The 19,227-nt window shown below is 40.5% G+C and overlaps 1 protein-coding gene across 5 annotated transcripts in view; it reads right to left on the bottom strand.

The window, feature by feature from the left end:
• LOC100161293 (zinc finger homeobox protein 3) overlaps positions 1 to 19,227 on the bottom strand; it is a 106,086-nt gene that overhangs the window by 60,969 nt on the left and 25,890 nt on the right. For 2 of the 5 annotated variants that reach the window (XM_001952819.5, XM_008180215.3), the window contains exons 1-3: positions 15,866 to 16,172; positions 4,531 to 7,685; positions 290 to 3,129 (exon numbers count right to left, since the gene is read on the bottom strand). In XM_001952819.5, the coding sequence (XP_001952854.2) occupies positions 290 to 3,129; positions 4,531 to 7,618 (5,928 nt within the window). In that variant the 5' untranslated portion in view covers positions 7,619 to 7,685; positions 15,866 to 16,172. Of the gene's footprint in view, positions 1 to 289; positions 3,130 to 4,530; positions 7,686 to 15,865; positions 16,174 to 19,227 lie in introns of those variants that run through there. The other 3 variants (XM_003241367.4, XM_008180214.3, XM_008180213.3) reach the window with 2 other exon arrangements.

Genomic DNA, 19,227 nt, shown 5'->3' with positions numbered 1-19,227 from the left:
TTTGATTAATAATTTAATTGTAGCAAAAGAAATTTATGTTAAGCGTCTTATTATTGTTATATTATACCTATGTTATATAATTTTTTTTATTACAGTATTGTAATTTATTCTGTGATAAAATTTAAGATATTATTACTACCTAGGTATATGGTTATGTATATATTATATATTTTTTAATATTATTATAATTATTTTTCTTTTTATCACTATTTTATATAATATACAAATTATATTTCACTTTATTCATTGCCTTATTATAGAATATAAAATAATCAAAATCAGTACTCACCACTTGTTGCTGTTGTTGAAGTAATTGTTGCTGTTTCGCTAGGATTCCAGTTGGGTCCATGGAGGAAGGTTGTTGTTGGAACATTGTATTTTGTTGCGAACCCATTATGGACTCGAAATTCGGTGGTGGCATCATCATGGGCACCAACGGTGGTTGTAGATTCATAGCGGCAAGCGCTTGCATGTTAAGGCCCAAAGGCAGCCCCATACCAAGGCCGGCCATACTGGCCACCATCATAGGGTTGAATTGTTGAAGTTGTTGTGTAAGTTGCGATGCTGCCATCGCGTTGAATGCCGCTTGCATTTCATTCAAGTGCTGAGCGACCGACAGCGGGATGTTTGGTGGTACACCGGACATATTCACGTTGGACGGTTCACCGGTTGACGATGTGGCTGCGTTGGACATGTAATCGACATTTTCTGCTTGTGCTTCGATGTCCTGTTCATTTTCCATCTTAACGGACACGTCCTCGGACGGCGAGCCAATCCTGGCCGTTGGCGTTGTGGTTGTAGACACGGATGTCGATGACGGCAATGACGTAGTGGTGTTGGCGGTCGGCGGTTCGTTACCCTTCTTCTCTATTTCACATTTAATCTGTTTGGCGTATTTCTCGAGAAAATCAAACGGCACTAGGTCCTTGTGGACCTCTTCACAATGAGCTTTCAGCACCCATACACTGGAAAACTCTTTGTTGCAGTGCACGCATGTTGACTTGGCAACTTCAGGCAAGTCGCCGGTATCTTCTTCATTAATTTCATTAATTTCCTCCTTGACGGCGTTCGCCTGGTGTTCCATTTCCAGATGGGCGGTAAGCTCTTGCAGCAACTTTTCATTTTCCTTACGCTTTTGGTGATTTTCGTTGAACTGCATCACCAAGTCAAACCCATAGCTCTCCAGCAGCTTGTACATGTGCGAGTGCTTCTTACCTTGCAGTGCCAGTGGAACTTTTAACAGCTGTTCTTCGGTCAGCGTTAACTGTTGCGATGGCGACTTTGGTCCCTGAACGGAAGCGCTCAGATTGTTGGCCGCAAAGGCCAGTGTCGGATTCATAGGCAACATACTCATCGGCGTGCCGAACATGCAGTACAGCTGTTGATGGGTATTGAGTTGGTCTTGGTTTGAAAACAACGCGTTGCATCGTTGACAGCTCAGCTGGTTGCCCTTTTGGTGGTGGTTATGTTGTTGTTGTTGCTGTTGTTGTTGTTGTGGTAGTTGTAATTGTTGTTGATCGTCTTTGCAGGACGCTTGGCTTTCAGCATCCTGTCGGTTTTGTGATGGCGGTCGACTGCCCTGTTCGGGTTGCTCGATTATCGGTTTGGTCAAGTCCACCTGTCCGGCTAACGCCAGATCGTGCAGCTTTGAAGCTCTAGTCTGGTGCAACACTGATCTCATGTGAATGTCCAATGTCGACCCTTGGGTATACGCGACTTTGCAAATGTTGCACTTGTACGGTTTTTTGTCGTCGTCTTCCGACGTCGAGCCCGACGTCTTAGACGCCGCATTCATAGCGGCGAAAGACGAATTGTTTGATACGATAGGCGTGTTATTGTTATTTAGCTGTTGCTGTTGTTCTTGCATGGACCGCTTCAACTTGTGTAAATGAAGAACAGAGTTGTAGTGCACCAAAAGTATGTTCTTTTGTGTGAACGACTCTTTGCAAACCTCACACTTGAAAGGCCGGTTCGGGTCAAGATATTTTTCCATCGGATAGGTCTGCTTCTCACCTTTTCGATGTAAAAGCGTTTTGTTATGGTGCGTCAGGTACTTCTGGTTGGTAAACGCCACTTTGCACCGGTGGCACTTGTACTTTCTTTCCGAGTCATTGTACCCGTCCTCAGCTAGTGTCTGTCCATTCATGTAGTCTTCAATCAATTGCTGTTGTTTAAACGCAATCGAATCGTCACTGTTATCACACTCGGGTTCATCGTCTTTTTCTTCTTCGTCGTCGACAGATTCGTCGATTTCCATTTTTTCGTCAGCTGACTGTTCAAATTGGAGCATGGAGTTTTGCTTTAATGCTTCCAGATCGGCTTGAGCCAGATCTGGATGGGCGGTCTGTAAGTGCTTTTGAAACGTGGCAACGGTCCTGAAACTGCGCCTGCACAATATGCACTTCGTCAGGTCTCTTATGGCGTGATACTGGGAATGAGCTTGCAATTTGTCAAGCGTTTTGAACGCCAAACTGCACTGGTTGCATCTATATTTGTAAACGTGTTTCTCGGATACAAGAATATTTTGTTGTCCAGCGTGCACTTCGCGAAAGTGAATATGTAAATTTTGAACAGTGGTGAAATACAGGTTGCAACCTTTTTTCCAGCACAGGTATCCTGGTCCATTTGGTGTCTGTTTGACTTCGACGTGGCCGGTATCGTTTTGGTGTTGACACAAGTCGTCAATATTTTTGCACACTTTTTGACAAGTTGGACATTTATTTTCGTCTGTATCTTGTTCTTGATTTTCATCAGATTTTTCAATTGATTTGTCCAAGTCGGGCGACGGTGGACTATTTGAAGTGTGGGGCGGACTCTGCTGTGAAGATTTTGTTGTGTTCAGCCAGTGCGATTGGTTGACTAAGCTCAGCAGCCGTTGGAGACCTTCGGAGTTTACACTGTGAATGTTCATTAAATGTTTTTCGAAATTGATTAAATCTTCGAAAACGTCTTGACAAAGCGGACAGTACAATTCGTTTTTCTTCTGGTCGGTCGGAGTTAAATGTTCTTGACCTTCGGTAATTTTTGGTGAGTTGCGATTAGAGTCCAATTCGAACTGTTCGGAACTTTCTGCTTTCATCGCATCCATAGACATATTTTGACTTTCGTTATCTCCTTTATTTTCGCGATCTAAAAATTAAACGAAAAAAAAATATTCATATAAAATCTATATCCTACTATATTAAGTATTAACTGTATTAAGGCGGCGTTGTGGGAACCGTAGTCAACGGAGTATGAAAGCAACAATGGGCGTACCACACTTTGAATGAGTGAGCAACAAGAATAAGATTTTTGTTACCGTACAGCCCGTCACTTTTATACAATTAAAGATAATTTAAAATGTAATCAAGTGTTCAGGAAAAATAACATTAAAGAATAGAAAAATAAAGACGCAACGGTTTATGTCATGTCATTGTGAGGTGGAACTTAATGTTAACTAATTAATGCAATTATTATCAAAACTTCATTTCGTGTTTTTTTATTTCTTTGATAGAAATTAACCTATAAAAGAAGTGAAGACATTTAATAATCATCGTGAAGTTCTCAACCAATGAGATCAATTCTTTACTCCGTAAATGGCAAACAATGATACGCGTCTTCACGTTCAGAGGTCTTTGTGCTGTCTGATAATTAAACGTACAATACGGTAATGATTTACATTCACTTAGGTCGGGTTGTCAATGGGGATTTAATATGAGATATTGTTTACCGTGGATAGAACTATCACGACTCAATTTAAAAATATTTACACATAAAGCATAGTGACTGAGTATAAATTATTTACTTATAACAAATCAATATTAATACACATACTACAGACTTTATTTGAGCAATGTTTTTTTTCATCGTTATTTTATTAATACCGTTGTTATATTTTATTATTTTTTATATAAATTTCCTAACTTAAATTAACTATTTCAATTATACATAACGTATGTTTCAGTCATTAAATAATCGTTGACGTGCTGTGAAGAAATACCAAGCGAAATATTACTTAACGATAAAATAATTTATTACGTTAAAATGAATAGTTTTGTAATAACGAAATTACACGGTAATTGTGATAAGTGGTTTCTATTCTAAATTTAATTACTTTTTAATATTGTATGATTTCATTATTTTAAAATTATTATTATAATTTTTATACTAATGTACTGTAATATAAACGAAACGCGTACTGTACTTTGCCTCCTAGGTATAATAAATGGACAGATTATTTTGTATAAAAACGTATTAATTGATATGAATAATTATTTATAACACAATCAGCAAAATATCAATATTACTACTGTGTTAATAAAAAAAAATATGGAAATTAATTATTTTTATATTCTTACGAATACTAAATATTTTTTATACGATTTAATTATTCGACGCAATTTTTTATTTCTACGTATTTTTGATAGTAAATAAATTTAACTATTTTATTTAACTATGCTTACTTGTTTTTATTACCATTGACTATCGGAATAATTTTGTATTGTATAATTTACGATTAATAATTATATCACTGCGCGTGTAACGACTTACCTTGTTCTTGGTCGCTATCGACGGACATGGAAGTTTGCGGAGCACTGGTCACTTGGAACACCATGTTTATATCGGTCTGTATGTCTTTTCCATCAGACCGCCTTTGCATCTGGTGCAGCTGCTCCATTTGCATGTGTTTCACGGTCCTGACGTGTTGCAGTAGCGGCAATTTGTCCTTGCTGGAGAACTCGCACAACAAACAGTGATAAACGGAAGCGTCACCCGCGTCGTTGTCCCGCAGGTACCGGAACAGCAGCGAGGCGGCCTCGTGTCTCTGGCCGGAACAGTGGAGCTGCAGTTTGTGCGTGCTGTTCGTGTAGTAATCGCACGCGTTGCACCTAACCTGAACTCCACCAGGCGACGACATGTACTTGAGCTTCCACTCGTTCTGCGGCCCACCCTCCTTCACGTGGTTGACGTGTTGCAGCCTCTGCAAATGTTTGTCGGTCTTGCAGTGCAGCTGGAAGTTAGCTTTCAGGTTTGTCTTGTACGTGCACAGGTTGCATATATAGTTTCCAGCCACCACGGTCAGTATTTCTTGTTCGCGTACTTTGGTCCGGTCGGTGGACAAGTGATGTGATAACGTTTCCAACGAGTCTGTGACAAACGTGCTGCATGTGCTGCATTGGAACATAAAGTTCGGATTTTTGTCCACCGGCTCGGGCGGAGGTTCCATGGTCTCTGGGTTCAGTCCGATGTCGGTGTCAACGTGCGGTGACACGTCGCCAGTGAAGTGTGGCGGCATTTGTCCGCCAGTCATCATTTGTATGATTAATGCCTGGTTGTACGCCATGTCGGCGAGCGCTGCCTCAGAGTGCGGCGGCGGCTTATCCCCAGGGAGCGTGAGCCCCGGGTGGAAATGCATTAGCGACTCGAAGTTCATCTGCTGTTGGTGATGCGTCTGTAGGGCGTTGAGTGTCTGCATGTGCTTGACACTCTGCTGCAATACCATTATGTTGTGTGTATGTTTCTCGCTGGTCATGTGTATGCGAAGGTTCCGGGCTACGTTCGTCTCATAGTTGCACACCTCGCACCTGAACGTGGGCTTGGGCTTCTGGTTGATCATTGGGCTGTTCATAGCTGGATGTTGACTGCTCGTCGATCCTGGGCTCATGGCCGAAGACTGTTTCGGATGTTGGGACGGCGACGAGGCCTGGTGCCTTTGCATCTCAGTACCAGCCACACCGCCGTTTTGTAACTCTTGCATGTTGTTAAGATGCTTGTCGGACTGCATGTGTATGCTTAGGTTGCCCTTGGTAGTCGTCGAGTAGTTGCACACCTCGCAGCGGTACGGTTTGTAACCACACGTGTACGTTTCGCCCCTGGCCAACCGCGGGTGCGGTTGCCCGGCGATACAGTACACGCACGACGTTTCGGATTCGGGGTGTTTCTCTTTCATGTGTATCTCTAGCGTCTCTTGGTATTTGTAGTGCCAGTTGCATTTCGGGCATTTAAGCGTTTTACACGAATTTCTGGAGTGCATGCCTACCAGCGACCCACCCACGCCACCCAGTCTCGAGGAACTTAAAATGAGCTCACACCTCGCGCAGTCCACTCCACTGGGCCTACCGTTCATGTGGTCAGGACACACGCCAATTGTAGTGCCGGTCATAAAGTTGGGCGGTGGTTGAGGATAAGATAACGGGGCGCCACCAGATATGAGTTGTGGACTGAGTGTGGTGCCTGGTGACGGGCTGGCACCCGGTGAAGCGCTGTTGCTCCGGGCCGACGTGCCCGATGACACGGCTAACGCGGATATTGGACTCTTCCTGGTCAGATCCATGATACAATCGTACATACTGGACCTGCCGCTGGCTGCAGAGGCAGCGGCTTTATTACTACAATTATTGTTTTTACTTATACTAAACGAGTTAACATTACTTCTAGGACTACCAGATTGAGGTAGGGAGACGGACGTCTCAGGAACTGTATTGACACTCGGAGAAGAGGTGGGCGGCGTGGCGTTGCGCCTGTGCACCACCAGGCTTTCCGGGCAGCCCTTCTGGTCGCCACCGCTGCCGCCACCGCCGTCGGAAGAGGAGGAACGATTACCGTCATTAATAAACGCATTAGGAACTTTGTGAGCGGCGCTCGGAGACGACGACGACGACGACTGGGACGGGGATGCGGTCCGAGTATGAGCTTTGTTGGCGGACAGGGCCAGGGGCTCGAGGAACGACACCAGAGGCTCCTTTTCCTTGCCTACACACTGCACGATGGCTGACGCGTTCTTGTGCCCAAGTATGTTGTACTCGTCCTCCTGGAGCGTGACACCGTGTTCACCGGTGGCGTGTGCTACGAAAGACTTCGCGTACCCAAACGACAGTTTGCATATGAAGCACATGAGTATCGGCTTGACGGGCACCGTCGAACAGTCATTGGACAATGGCGGCGTCCGGCTATCCGGCGCGCCTGCCTTGTCACGGACCGTATACACCCTGTAGCTGTGCATCACCGGCACTTCAGGAACTATCTTCTTGTCTTGGAACACCCTGTTGAGTGCCGCGGCGGCGGGCGCACTGTTGGTTTGCTGCTGCTGTTGCTGCTGCTCGTACAAGTCCCCGTAGTTGGCCCGGGACACGTAGAACGCGTTAGCGATCTGCGGGAACACCTCGGCTTGCGATAGGTTCACACCCCGGCCGTCCACGATACTGCCAGATCCGAGGAGCTCGGACGGCAGGTCGACTCCATCATCTTCGCTCAGCTCACTGTTGTCCTCGATTATGTACGCCGACCCGTCCGGGTTGTACACGATCTTGCCATCAAACTTCTCCACATCGCTGCTGTTCGCCCACGACTCGGACTCGGCGTCCGGTTTGCTGGCCACCGAGTCGAACTTGCTGCCAGACGGTGGCGACGTCAGGCGGCGCTCTTCATCTTCCCGGCCGGCGATCACGCCCGTCACCGGCGAGCTCGATTGCTCTTCTTCTGGGCTCATGTCGGCCACGACAACTGCTGCGGCGGCGGCGTTATTGCTAATCGCTGCGCTGATTGTCTCGGACGGTGTGTCTGTTGTCCATCCGGCGGCACAGTCCACTAGGCCTCCACCTGTTGGCGAGGACGATTGTATTGGTATCGGTGACGGCATTTCTGGTTATCAATCATCACCAATGTATTCGCACCACTGCCTTGACATACCCCGCGTACACCACAATCTATAAAAAAAAAAACACACACCGTAAGTAACGTTTATTTGTTGGGCAACTGTATTCGTTAGCAACCGAATAATATAAATATAAATCAATTAGGACGCGCGGGGTCAAACATCATCATCGTATTATTATTACAATATTACATATAGCATCTAGGTAGTACTACTAGTTAAGTTAGATTCATATAATACACCAACGATATTACCTACATGTATTTTATTTAGTATTTTTTTAACTCGAATTTTAAGTCATCGAAATCGACCCCGCCCCCTCGATATACGTACGTTTCGCACTACATTATACGAAAACCGGTAGCAAGAAAACAGGTACTTTATTACATTTTTTTCTGCTCTCATCCATTATCATTATTCCTATTATTTTATATAATATACTTAAGCGTACTACATAGTCTCTGTCTATAGCAGGTACACAATTCCAACGAAACGAAAAAAAAATGTAAAAAACTCGATACGTGTCCGTCTTAATTCGCGTTCGTCCGTCGTCCGTGAAGAAAAAGGTGATGTACAGCTGTTGTCGCGGTATGTGACACTAACGCTTCCATTGTTCGGAAACCGCCACAGCTAATCAAGCCCGTCCGAATATATATTTTTATACATTTTGGCGAATCGTTAGTTAATATTTCTCTGCTATTTTTATTTCGCCCCACGTTTATATATATACAGTGTATACCAGTTTCGCGTTCGCCGCACACAACCGGTCCGCGAAATGTATAATTCATTCCGTTCACGAATTCGGATAAAAACAATGCTCTTTTGTGTTTTGCAACAACATTAACATAATTCCCGAACGAGGAATACAATCATATAATAGGTATTATAGAATATAGGTAGGTACGTGTGCACGCAACGTCTTCTTTATTTTATTTTTATTTCGTTTTTACAGAAAACCGTTTAATTCATTTTCCATTATATTTTGTTTATCCGCAATTATTTTAGAGAAAAAAATATTTTTAAGCGTTGCGAGTAACGACCATTCTGCGGAAAAACGCGCGCGGATGTGGGACAGAGGAAATGACGACTACGACGCACAGGAAACGGCCGATTTCCTCCGCCGAGGACTGACTTCGCGCACCCGAACATCCAGGTCGACATTTCCGACGTTTTGACGCGGCCGTTTATATGCACTCGTGGTATACCTATATCCTATATAGATTATATAATACTCTTTGGAGAAGCAACCACCTTCGGGTGCGAGTGAAGCAGAGGTCTTTTCGGGGGTTAATTGTTGGCGCCAAAACACCGCCTACCAGGGACAAATTAGAGGATAATTACTGGCGGCGGCGGCGGCCGACTATCGGTACAAGGTAATAATTACACATCGGGATACTAATATATATATATATATATATGTATTTATGGGCGTACCTACAGCGATTAAAGACGCCAAGAAGTCCGAGCCGAGAGATCTTCGGCGGCAAACGCGGCTTCGGGACATAACATACAATTTTTTGTTTTTGAAAACTCATCACACAAGACACCGATCGTAGGCGGCGACGGTAATATAGACGGTATGAATCACATATAGGTAAGTAGATATTGCGCGTATTTATATACATGTAACGTTATAGTATAATGATGGTAATGATAGTAATAATAATAATAATAATAATAATATGCATTTATATTTTATACACCGTCCGCGGTCCGTATCCGCTTTTAATTGATCGAACGAGACAGAACACGTGGCCGCGGGGGACCGAAAAATCGCCAGCTACGGTAATAGAGGAAATTTAGGAATACAATACTGTAAGAGCGGAAAACAGTGCTTGTGGATACAAAAAATATCGTGTATTCACGAGCCCTTCCTCCGATTTTCCATTGGCGCCGCCATTCGGCGGGAGGAGGAAAAGCTCGCTCGACGGCGAGAGCCTGCGCGTGTTCATTTGCACAGATGACCGTCGCGGGGGTAGCGTTTCCAGTGGAAACCGAAGTAGTAATTTGCCCCGAACGCCTTGCCCCACCAAATACGACGTGATAAACGAATCATTTCACGGACAGACGATTTTAGTGGTCTGTGCTATTATATACGGGTATACTTATATCATTTATATGTAGGTATATAATATACAGTTAATAGTTTTTATTTTATTATTCTCACCCCCGACCGCAGTATCTATAAGTAATGTGTGGTAACGAGCCCCAAATAGAGGACGCACTTACACGCATTTACAGATAGATATATACACGAATGCTGTATCCACCTAGTGCATATGACGAAACGTATAAAAAAACATCAACAAAACGCGTTACATAATACAACGGATACACACATTAAAGTTTATATCGGCGATTTTACATCATTAATTATTATAATATAATAACATTTACGTTTTTAATTACTTTGTTTATATCCATTTTAATTAATGTATTTTTTTTAAACACGCTATAATAAATGACGTAGAACGCATTTATCTAATAGAGGTATCTACCTAATAATAACGCATTAAGTTAATTTTTTTTTTAATTTTATGGTGGTACGAGATCACAGTGGAACAGAATTATTAAATTTTCGCAATCCCCGTTTGAAAAAAGACATTTTTAGTTCAATAACGTGGAAATTGATGTAATTAATAGGAACAAACTAGTGCAAGGATCATATTATTATATTTGTTCGTAATCAGTTATTATTTTAATATTAAAAAGTGATAAATTTTATGAACGAACATACCAAGTTTATTATTATTATTATAACTATTCATATTGTATAATATTATGATTTCTGTCGATTTGTTCTTATTTAATTGGCAATAATACATTACATAAAATTAAAGACAAATATAGTTTTCTAACCCAATTTACAAGGCGATTGCTCGGGCCTGCACACACGCGCTATAGGTTTTATCTATAAGTATTTATGAACGATTACTTTTTTTTTAATTTTAATTTTTGTAAATGTTCGTAATATGTGTGCTTTATCTAATGTATTTTATGTCAGGTATTTTTATAGGAATAGTTTAATATGAGATCGTTTTTACGTGTTTTTTTTTGTGTTACCCATAAGCAGCATGTCCTCCCGCACACGCTGCAATGCAGCATACGAACACGATGATTTTTTTCTTAATACACATTATAATAATAAGAAGAAACACACCTGTTCGAATGATAAATCACGCTATCCGAGAGCGCGCGCGCGAGCTAGCTCTCTCGCGCGTTAATTACGTATGCACGCGGCCTCCGGGTACCCGGCATACCTACCTATAACAAATATTTTTCGTTTTTGTTTTATCCCGGTATTAATTAGTAAACATCCCCCGGAGCTGCATTTTTTGAGGAACGAAAAAATCCGTCGGAGATTTCGTCGGCGAACGGCTCGGTCACGTGAAAACACGTAAATTTATTACCCATATATACCAATTACAAATATCGGGCGTACCTATATGTGTATATAGTATATAGGTACTATATTATATACAGCCGAGCGACGGCGGTTTTCGCGTTTTCTCCCGTCGGCGACACGACGATAATATAATTGCCGTTTTCCTATTCATCATCCGACCAGAACAAGACTACTACCAGCGCTAACGAAAAAAAAAAATGAAATAGAATAAAACACCGGCACATAATAATAACCACCACCCGCCCTCGCACCGGCCCGGCGACACCGGCCATCTTGAATTCCAAATGAGGTCCGTCAAACGCGCGCACAACATACACACATTATACATTTATATGTGTATAATATGTATACACACAACACACACGACACACGCACAATCGTCATTGTTCTCGGGACCAGACGTCTCGGTTAAAAACGAAACGCTCGGTAGAGGCCGAATTCGAATCTCGCAGAAAACGGGGGGAAGAACTAAAAAATCGCCCGGACTTGCGGGAAGTGGACAAAAAACTAATACACCGATCAACGACGTATAATAGGTACGAGCTATTAGGAGGGCAGTATATATATTATATATATACACGAGCTCGAACGATATACTATTATAATATTATGCATCCGTTCTAAAAATTATTACTGTCGATATGTGAGAAACTCGGCCTTCACGCGAAACAGACGCCTACCTATATACCTAGGTAGATATATATGTATAATAATAGTATTATGTACCTAATCGAGAATTCTATAATAATAATGCATCGCATTCGCGTACGTTGTATACGTGTAATTATAATTAGTACGCGCAAAAATTATTATATTTTTGCATGTATCCGTCATCAATATAAGGCATCTATTATTATATATAGTTTAACAATAATAATATATACTAATATAGTAATGACCAATGAGATTAAAATGATCATGACTTTTACAAAATAATTTCTATCTTTTAGTCATATACATACCAAACCAAATTATAAATCTGTTTGCGCAGGTATGAAAAGTACAATCAGCAATACTTCTACATTAGGTAGGTATAGGTACATTTGATTTAGCCCATGTTTAGTCTTTTTTATAGCTATATATTGAAAAAATGTTTGATTCTTTTTAATATTAAAGATAATTTATTGAAAACTATATATACATGGTAGGTAATTTTTCTTAAATTTCAAATTTAAAAGAACATAATAATAAAATTGGTTTTAACACTTATCGCGTACATGTGTTTGTTCACGCTACCCAAACGTGTCATACATGATGCTTTTACAGATATACAAGTATTGCCGTATTAATATGTTGGTGTCTTACCTAACTCGCGAAAGTGCGAGTATCATAGGTGCAAGTAATTCTATTAATAATCTGTTAAAAAATGTTTAGTATATTTTGAAAGAATAATGATGATTAAATGTTTAATGCATCTTAATTATAATGTCACGGCATACCTATTTGATTGTTGGAAGTACTACTTTGATATTTTTACGGCATAAAATAGGTATCTATTTATTTATTTATAATTTATTATTATAGAGCTTTTAAGGCGATACACATCCCAAACACTAGTATTGACTGATGATACAATAAGAACGGACGCCCCCAAATATTCTAAAAATTAATAAATATACACAATAGTATAGTATAGGTACACTATTATTATACTAGTAATCAAATTGTGTCGTTTATAGTGTTTATACAAAACGACACGAAGACGTCATAATATAGGTACACCCATTTTGTGTATATTAGGCATATATACATGGAAGAGCTGTCGGCGAGAGCGGCTGCTGCAGCGGCGATAATGACGGCACGAGATAGAAGATGAAAATAGTATGATTTTCGGAGAAAAAAAAAAATTTAAAAACGCTACTGGAATATAAAATCATCGGGTATCCTAATCGCGGATAGCGCGGAATAGGTACTATAATATATAATATACAAATATATAATATGAATATACGTATACGCGTGCGTACACAGAAACCAGATAATAAAACACGACGAGATTTCGAGGCGATAACATTGTCTCTGACCCGGCAACCCGCTGCGGGGGGAAACGTGGTGGTCACCGAAAATATATAAAAAAAAAAAACCAGTAATTCTCGTTATTCGGTGAGAGGAGACGACCATCCGCCGACGACTTTACGACTACGACGGCGATAGCCGATATATTATACAGGTATATATTATTAATATAATATAATATAACATAATATATGTGTACATATACGTTATTACTTTTTTTTAATTCTTCCCCACGCAAGTCTATTAATTATACTCGGTTCTCTCGCACGGATTCGTTAATTATTCATGGTCCTTGGGACCGCGCGGTGGACGCAGACTCGGAGAAAAAAAATACCCAAAGCAAAGAAACCGACGACGGCGACGCGAGTGGAACGTTATTTTTTATTTATACGACCGTTTATTTTTTCGATAATGTTGTAAATGAAATTAAAAAAAAAAAAAAAACTAAAATAAAACAAACAAACCAACAAACGGTTAGACGGCTCGCGCGCCAAGTTCGAGGTGATGGGAGGGGGAGGGTGTCCGCCGTAAAATGTCAAAAATCGCGCGTAGGACACCGCACGACGATATAGCAGCAATAAAATAGTTATGCTTTTTATACAGCACCACGCGTGTTCGGAAACACAAGTTTGAACGTGTGCGGTATCAGCCGATAAAATACTCGTATATATTATACAATATAGGTAATATAATTACAATATACGATATATATATTATAGAGGTAGGCTGTAAGTGAGTGTGTGTGTATGCGCGCGTCAAAACGGGAAACGAATGTCGTAAAAACCAAAAGTACTATAATATTGTATAATATTATTATAACAGCCGTCCGCACACGGTCGAGAGTTGTTATTATTTATAATTACCCTCGGGACTTTATATTCATATGAATTTTTTTTCGACCGGTACTATAATATATTGTACCTATTATTGCTTCGACTAAAATCGATTTGCACCGAAAAAACCGGAATGCACGCTGCAAGAGTCCTGGCCGCGCGCCGACTGGTTCGATTGTCCAGAAACGATCTTTCCTATTGTAAGTTTTTAATTGCGTTTAATTAATTAAAAAACATTCGTGAGTCCAATTAATCATATTATTATATTATATATTACTATAGTTTTAGTTAGTCTGCCGGCCGCCGCGAGTACCTATATAGTAATTACCGCGGTTTCGTTCCCGGAGCGATAAACAACACGACAGGCAAATAAAATATAATATTCGACATAAATAATTTCAAAGCCGTTTGGAACCCATATTTTTCCTTCATTAATTAACACGCGTTTTAATATATATATATATCTAAACGTTCGTATATACACACACAAACGAGTATATTTTATTATTATTATTTTTTTATATTATATTTATTATTATTTTTTTTTAACACAGTAATTATACTTTATTACTCATTAGTCATTACCGAGAAACATTTGTGTGCGCTTTTATTTATAAGGAATTAATAAAGATTAAAACGCGAGGCTCGTGTGTTGCGCAATTATTTTTATTGCATGACGTGGTTATAGTACGTAGCGCCCGCGTATAGCTTCGAAATGGCCAAAACATGCACATTAATCCCGTTTCGAAAGTATAATTAATAATAAAATAATATATTATAATATGCAATATATGTACGATTTGTATAAATCGAAAAAAAATAACCAAACATGTCATTGTCATAAGTCGGATAAAATTTCGTTTATTATAATATTTTGTTATGTACCTACCTATACATAATATAATATTACCTATTATGTCACGAGCCCGAGAAATTTACATAAGCGCGGCGTTCCCCCCGGTGCAGCTATCCACGTGCGCGCGGGCCCCAGCATCAATAAAAGCATTATAAGGTACATGCATTACGAAGCGCGGGGATATAGACTTCAAATTTTCGTCTCATTTGAATTTCTCGTGAAACTGGTTCGGCACGAGCGTTTCGTCCGCGGGGAGACTATATGATAATATGCAAAGTAGCGAGAGACGAAAAAAACTCAGTAATATATAGGTATATATATATGTAGACATATGGTATAATATACTACTGCTGTCGCAGCAGCAGGTAGAATAATACAATAATAAAAAACAAGTAAACAATTGATCTAACATAATAATATAAAGTACTCAAGTATACGACATTGAAAACAAAATTTTATAACGCTACCTATATCAATTAATAATACCTACGCCGTAATATTTACCGATGACTTAATTAATAATAAAAACAAATAAAACATAAACTTCCGGCGCACACGAATTTTCTGATTTATCTCGCGACCTATACACCTCCGTGTGGTATATTGCTGATAACGTACGTAAATTAATATTGCGCGTGAGTGCTTAGATATGTCGCGAGCACGTGGTGACACAAGCCTTTGTTTTGGCAATCTCGTAAGTAAATTATACGAAGTTATATGTACACTCAACACGCACTATACGGTGGACTTTTAACCGACCGAAAATCGACGCTCCTAATTACCTATTGGACTTCTAATTAATATACGAACGAAAAAGCGTTAGATTGGTGTTTGTATCAAATTTATATAATAAATACGTATTATCTATATATAAACTATAGGTAGGTACACGAAAAAAATACGAAAAATATTAATAATAAAAATAATAATAGTAACGCGGTTTTAAAATATATAATCTCCAGGGAAATGGCTAAAGTCAGAGTTTGGTAAACAACCTACCTACATATAGGTACGCAACAGAAAATACGCGACAAAACCCACCCACGATATAAAGATACGGTATTACAAGAATAATGAATTGTGACAATTATTTAGTAAAAAAATCGGGTCGATCAAAATACCTCTAAACATGTCGTTTGGACATCCAAAATGATAATTCTGCTATCCTCTGGGTAGAAAAATCATGCGAACACACACAAACACACTTTTTATAAGCCGAAATTTATTTATTCGAAAACTGCGAATGTCGCGGCGGCAACGAACGAACGGACGAACTGAAATATCACGGACGGACGAACGCACACGACGACGGCGAGACGGATTAACGAATATATTTAATAATATTTACACCGTCGGCTTTACGGTATAAGATATTATAATACGAAAACACTGTTTAGCACACGGACAAAAATATTTTTCAAAAAAAAAACACAATAATATTATACTATCTAAACATTTATTATTATGTACAACGATCGGCCGAAACGGAAAATAATTTTTGAAAAATAATAATGCGTTCTAGTGTTTGAAATGGAAAAAAAAAATCACTCGACACTAGCAGTACGTGAGGGCGCGCTCTGTGCCGGGAGACTGGTGCGCGACGTGCCGGTGCGCTCGGTTCGGTTCCCCTGCAATGGGCACGGAGGGCGGAGTCCTGACCGGTCCCCACCCATTCGCGCGCTCGGTGGTGGGGATGTTTTGCATGCGGCACGTCAAACCGTCGCCGCCGTCGCGCGGGGCGGCTGCGTCGGATGGTCGGAGGGGAGAGGGCGGCGGCGGCGGCGGCCTCCGAAGGGTGACGACGGAGACGACGGTGGCCGATCGGGCTGTTGTGAAGTGGCGGGGCGGGGGACGGGTGAGTGCGCGCCTTGGAAGGGTGTGCGCGACCGAAAACCGAAAGTAATTATGATCGCAGAAATGCGTAAAACGAAATACGAAAAAAAATATTATGAGGAAAAAAATCGGAAGGGAAGAAGCGACAAGAATAACGCGACCCCTAAAGGCGTATAAAAATATTACATATACAATAATATCGGATTCGCTAATCGTGCTCGAGGCGTCGTCAGCGTTTTTTTTTTACGCCTTTGATGAAGGCCGCACGCAAATTAATATTATAATTATATATTATATATTACCTATACTATTTTGAATATCTACTTTGAGTAGGTACTTCGTATATTATTACTATACTAAATTAATTTATTTTTATCATTACCCCGTCAAAATACTGTGCGAGAAATCATCGGTGACGATGGGACACGTCATATCTGAACGGCCTTTATTAAAAAAAAACCAGAAATCATTTCGTAATGAATAATTTTATTTGCGCGGTGTAAAAAGACGCGCTACGAGTGTAGCCCGTTGAGCGCGCGGTCGGGCGGCGGACGACACTAGTTGACGGCGCGACCCAAAGATAGCACTGCCAGTTATACATGATCACCTCTCTCTCACTCTCTCGCCGACAAACCAGCCTGTAAACACCAAAACACTATGTTATATTTTAGGCATCTTTAGCCGTTTGATTTAGCACGTACAAATCTTATCGCACTGCCACAATTTAATACTATATTAATTATTTTCCGAAAATCTATCAAAATTTTCAAAAACACAAATTTTTGACCAAATAATTGTTCAACAAAAACGTTATGTTGTCACCTCGCGCACACAATATCACATTTTATTTATGTACCTAGTAACCTACCTTTAATACGATGCACCTCAGAATCCAAAAATCAATTTATATAGGTAGTGAATGATCATACACAATGAACAAAACCGAGACAGATTCGAAGAATTATCTCGGCATTACTGCGCGGCGATAAATAATAGGATAGGGCGGAAATGACTATTTGTACACTATATATAGAACACCTTGCACGAATCCCACCCGAACGCTTCTCTCAGTTATACTGCAACAAAAGAGTCATTGTCGATTTTAACGTCTTCGGGATCCGAACGGTTTGGTCAAATGAAAATAATATCTTTTCACGGTACAATATGATTTTTAAGTAATACAGAATAATAATAATAATAATAATGTATAAACGTTGTTGAATAGTGAGAAAGAAATAAATACGTACAGCCGAAACCGTCGATAAGTCAACGTCATGTCAGTGGTATTAAAAAGGATTTTGTTCGTCAAAGAATTATTATACGCTGCAGCAGCTCTCACGCGTGTAGGTATACCGTCATCATATTATTATCGATCGTTTTGACCACACACACAGGTAAAAACCGAATTTTGACATTTCTTTGAAAATCACATTGTCAACCCACACACGTTCATTTCAAATCGTCGCCTACAACAATACACGATACCACCACCGAGGTTTTAAAATATAACACTAGGCGGAATAACGATTCAATGATTTATCTATAATATATATATATGCACGTGCACTGCCGGTATTATATTATAAATCACACATAGAATACGGACCACATTGTCGACCTACGAACGCCCTAAAACCGTTGTTTAGACACGTTCCGTATAGGAACATTATGATATTATAATACTTTCGAAATTACTGCAGCAGTCAAAAAATTTTGCGGTTTGTCGCAGACATTATCAGCTCGGATTTCTATGACTGCTCAATAATATTAATTAATATCGATAAAACACGAAAATCGTGTGCATCATCATGCATGCAAATAATACCTATTATTATGGATCTGTGCAGACGTACGCATGCTGCACAAAGCAGGAATCTGGCAACCACACCAGAGGCGAATCGTGTGTTTCTGTGTGTAAGCACGTCATAATATTATAATATATTGAAGCGCACCCGCAGAATAAGATCCCACCCTGGGCAAGAATTGAAAATTACTCATCAATTATAATCTGATATTAGTTATATATATATATAGTGATATATTTACATACAAATAGGCACATGCAGTTAAAAATTCTCAGGCGGGACAGTATTCCCTTTACCCTCTCCCCGCGGGCGCCCTTGCATAGGTATATTATTATATAGTCATGATGTATATACGTATGTTGTTGTCAGTTCTCGGTTGACGAAATAATTACATAATATACACATATACACCACAGCGACCTGCATCGTCACCACCACCCCGTGTTTGCGGTGTGCGGAAACCGAGTGCGATGGACTTTTACAAAGTGCGTAAAACCAATAAAACACAAACACACACACATCACACAAAACACCCTTTTCCGGCTTTACGGGTTGTGTGTGTAAACGCTGCACCGCCGCAGTTAAGTGTGTGTGTGAGTGTGTATATTCGTACCGCGACGGCGTTTTTTCAATGGGATGACCGTCGGCCGGCGGCGATAGATGAATGGAAGTCCGCGGGGATTCGCGCCCCTGATGACGTCACCTGTGACTAGGTCAAGGGCTCGAACGCCAAACGCTGAAACGTTAACACCACACGCTATATCGCACCCGCGCACGCAGACGTGCGTCTACTTGTAAACTCGCAAGTGGCGGTCGTCGTGACGATATCCACAGTCGTCGTCGTC

Source organism: Acyrthosiphon pisum, chromosome A1 (genome assembly GCF_005508785.2).
Source record: "Acyrthosiphon pisum isolate AL4f chromosome A1, pea_aphid_22Mar2018_4r6ur, whole genome shotgun sequence".
Classification (NCBI taxonomy): Eukaryota; Metazoa; Arthropoda; class Insecta; order Hemiptera; family Aphididae; genus Acyrthosiphon; species Acyrthosiphon pisum.
The sequence above is the reverse complement of the archived record's forward strand: the minus strand, read 5'-3'. Positions and strand labels throughout refer to the sequence as shown.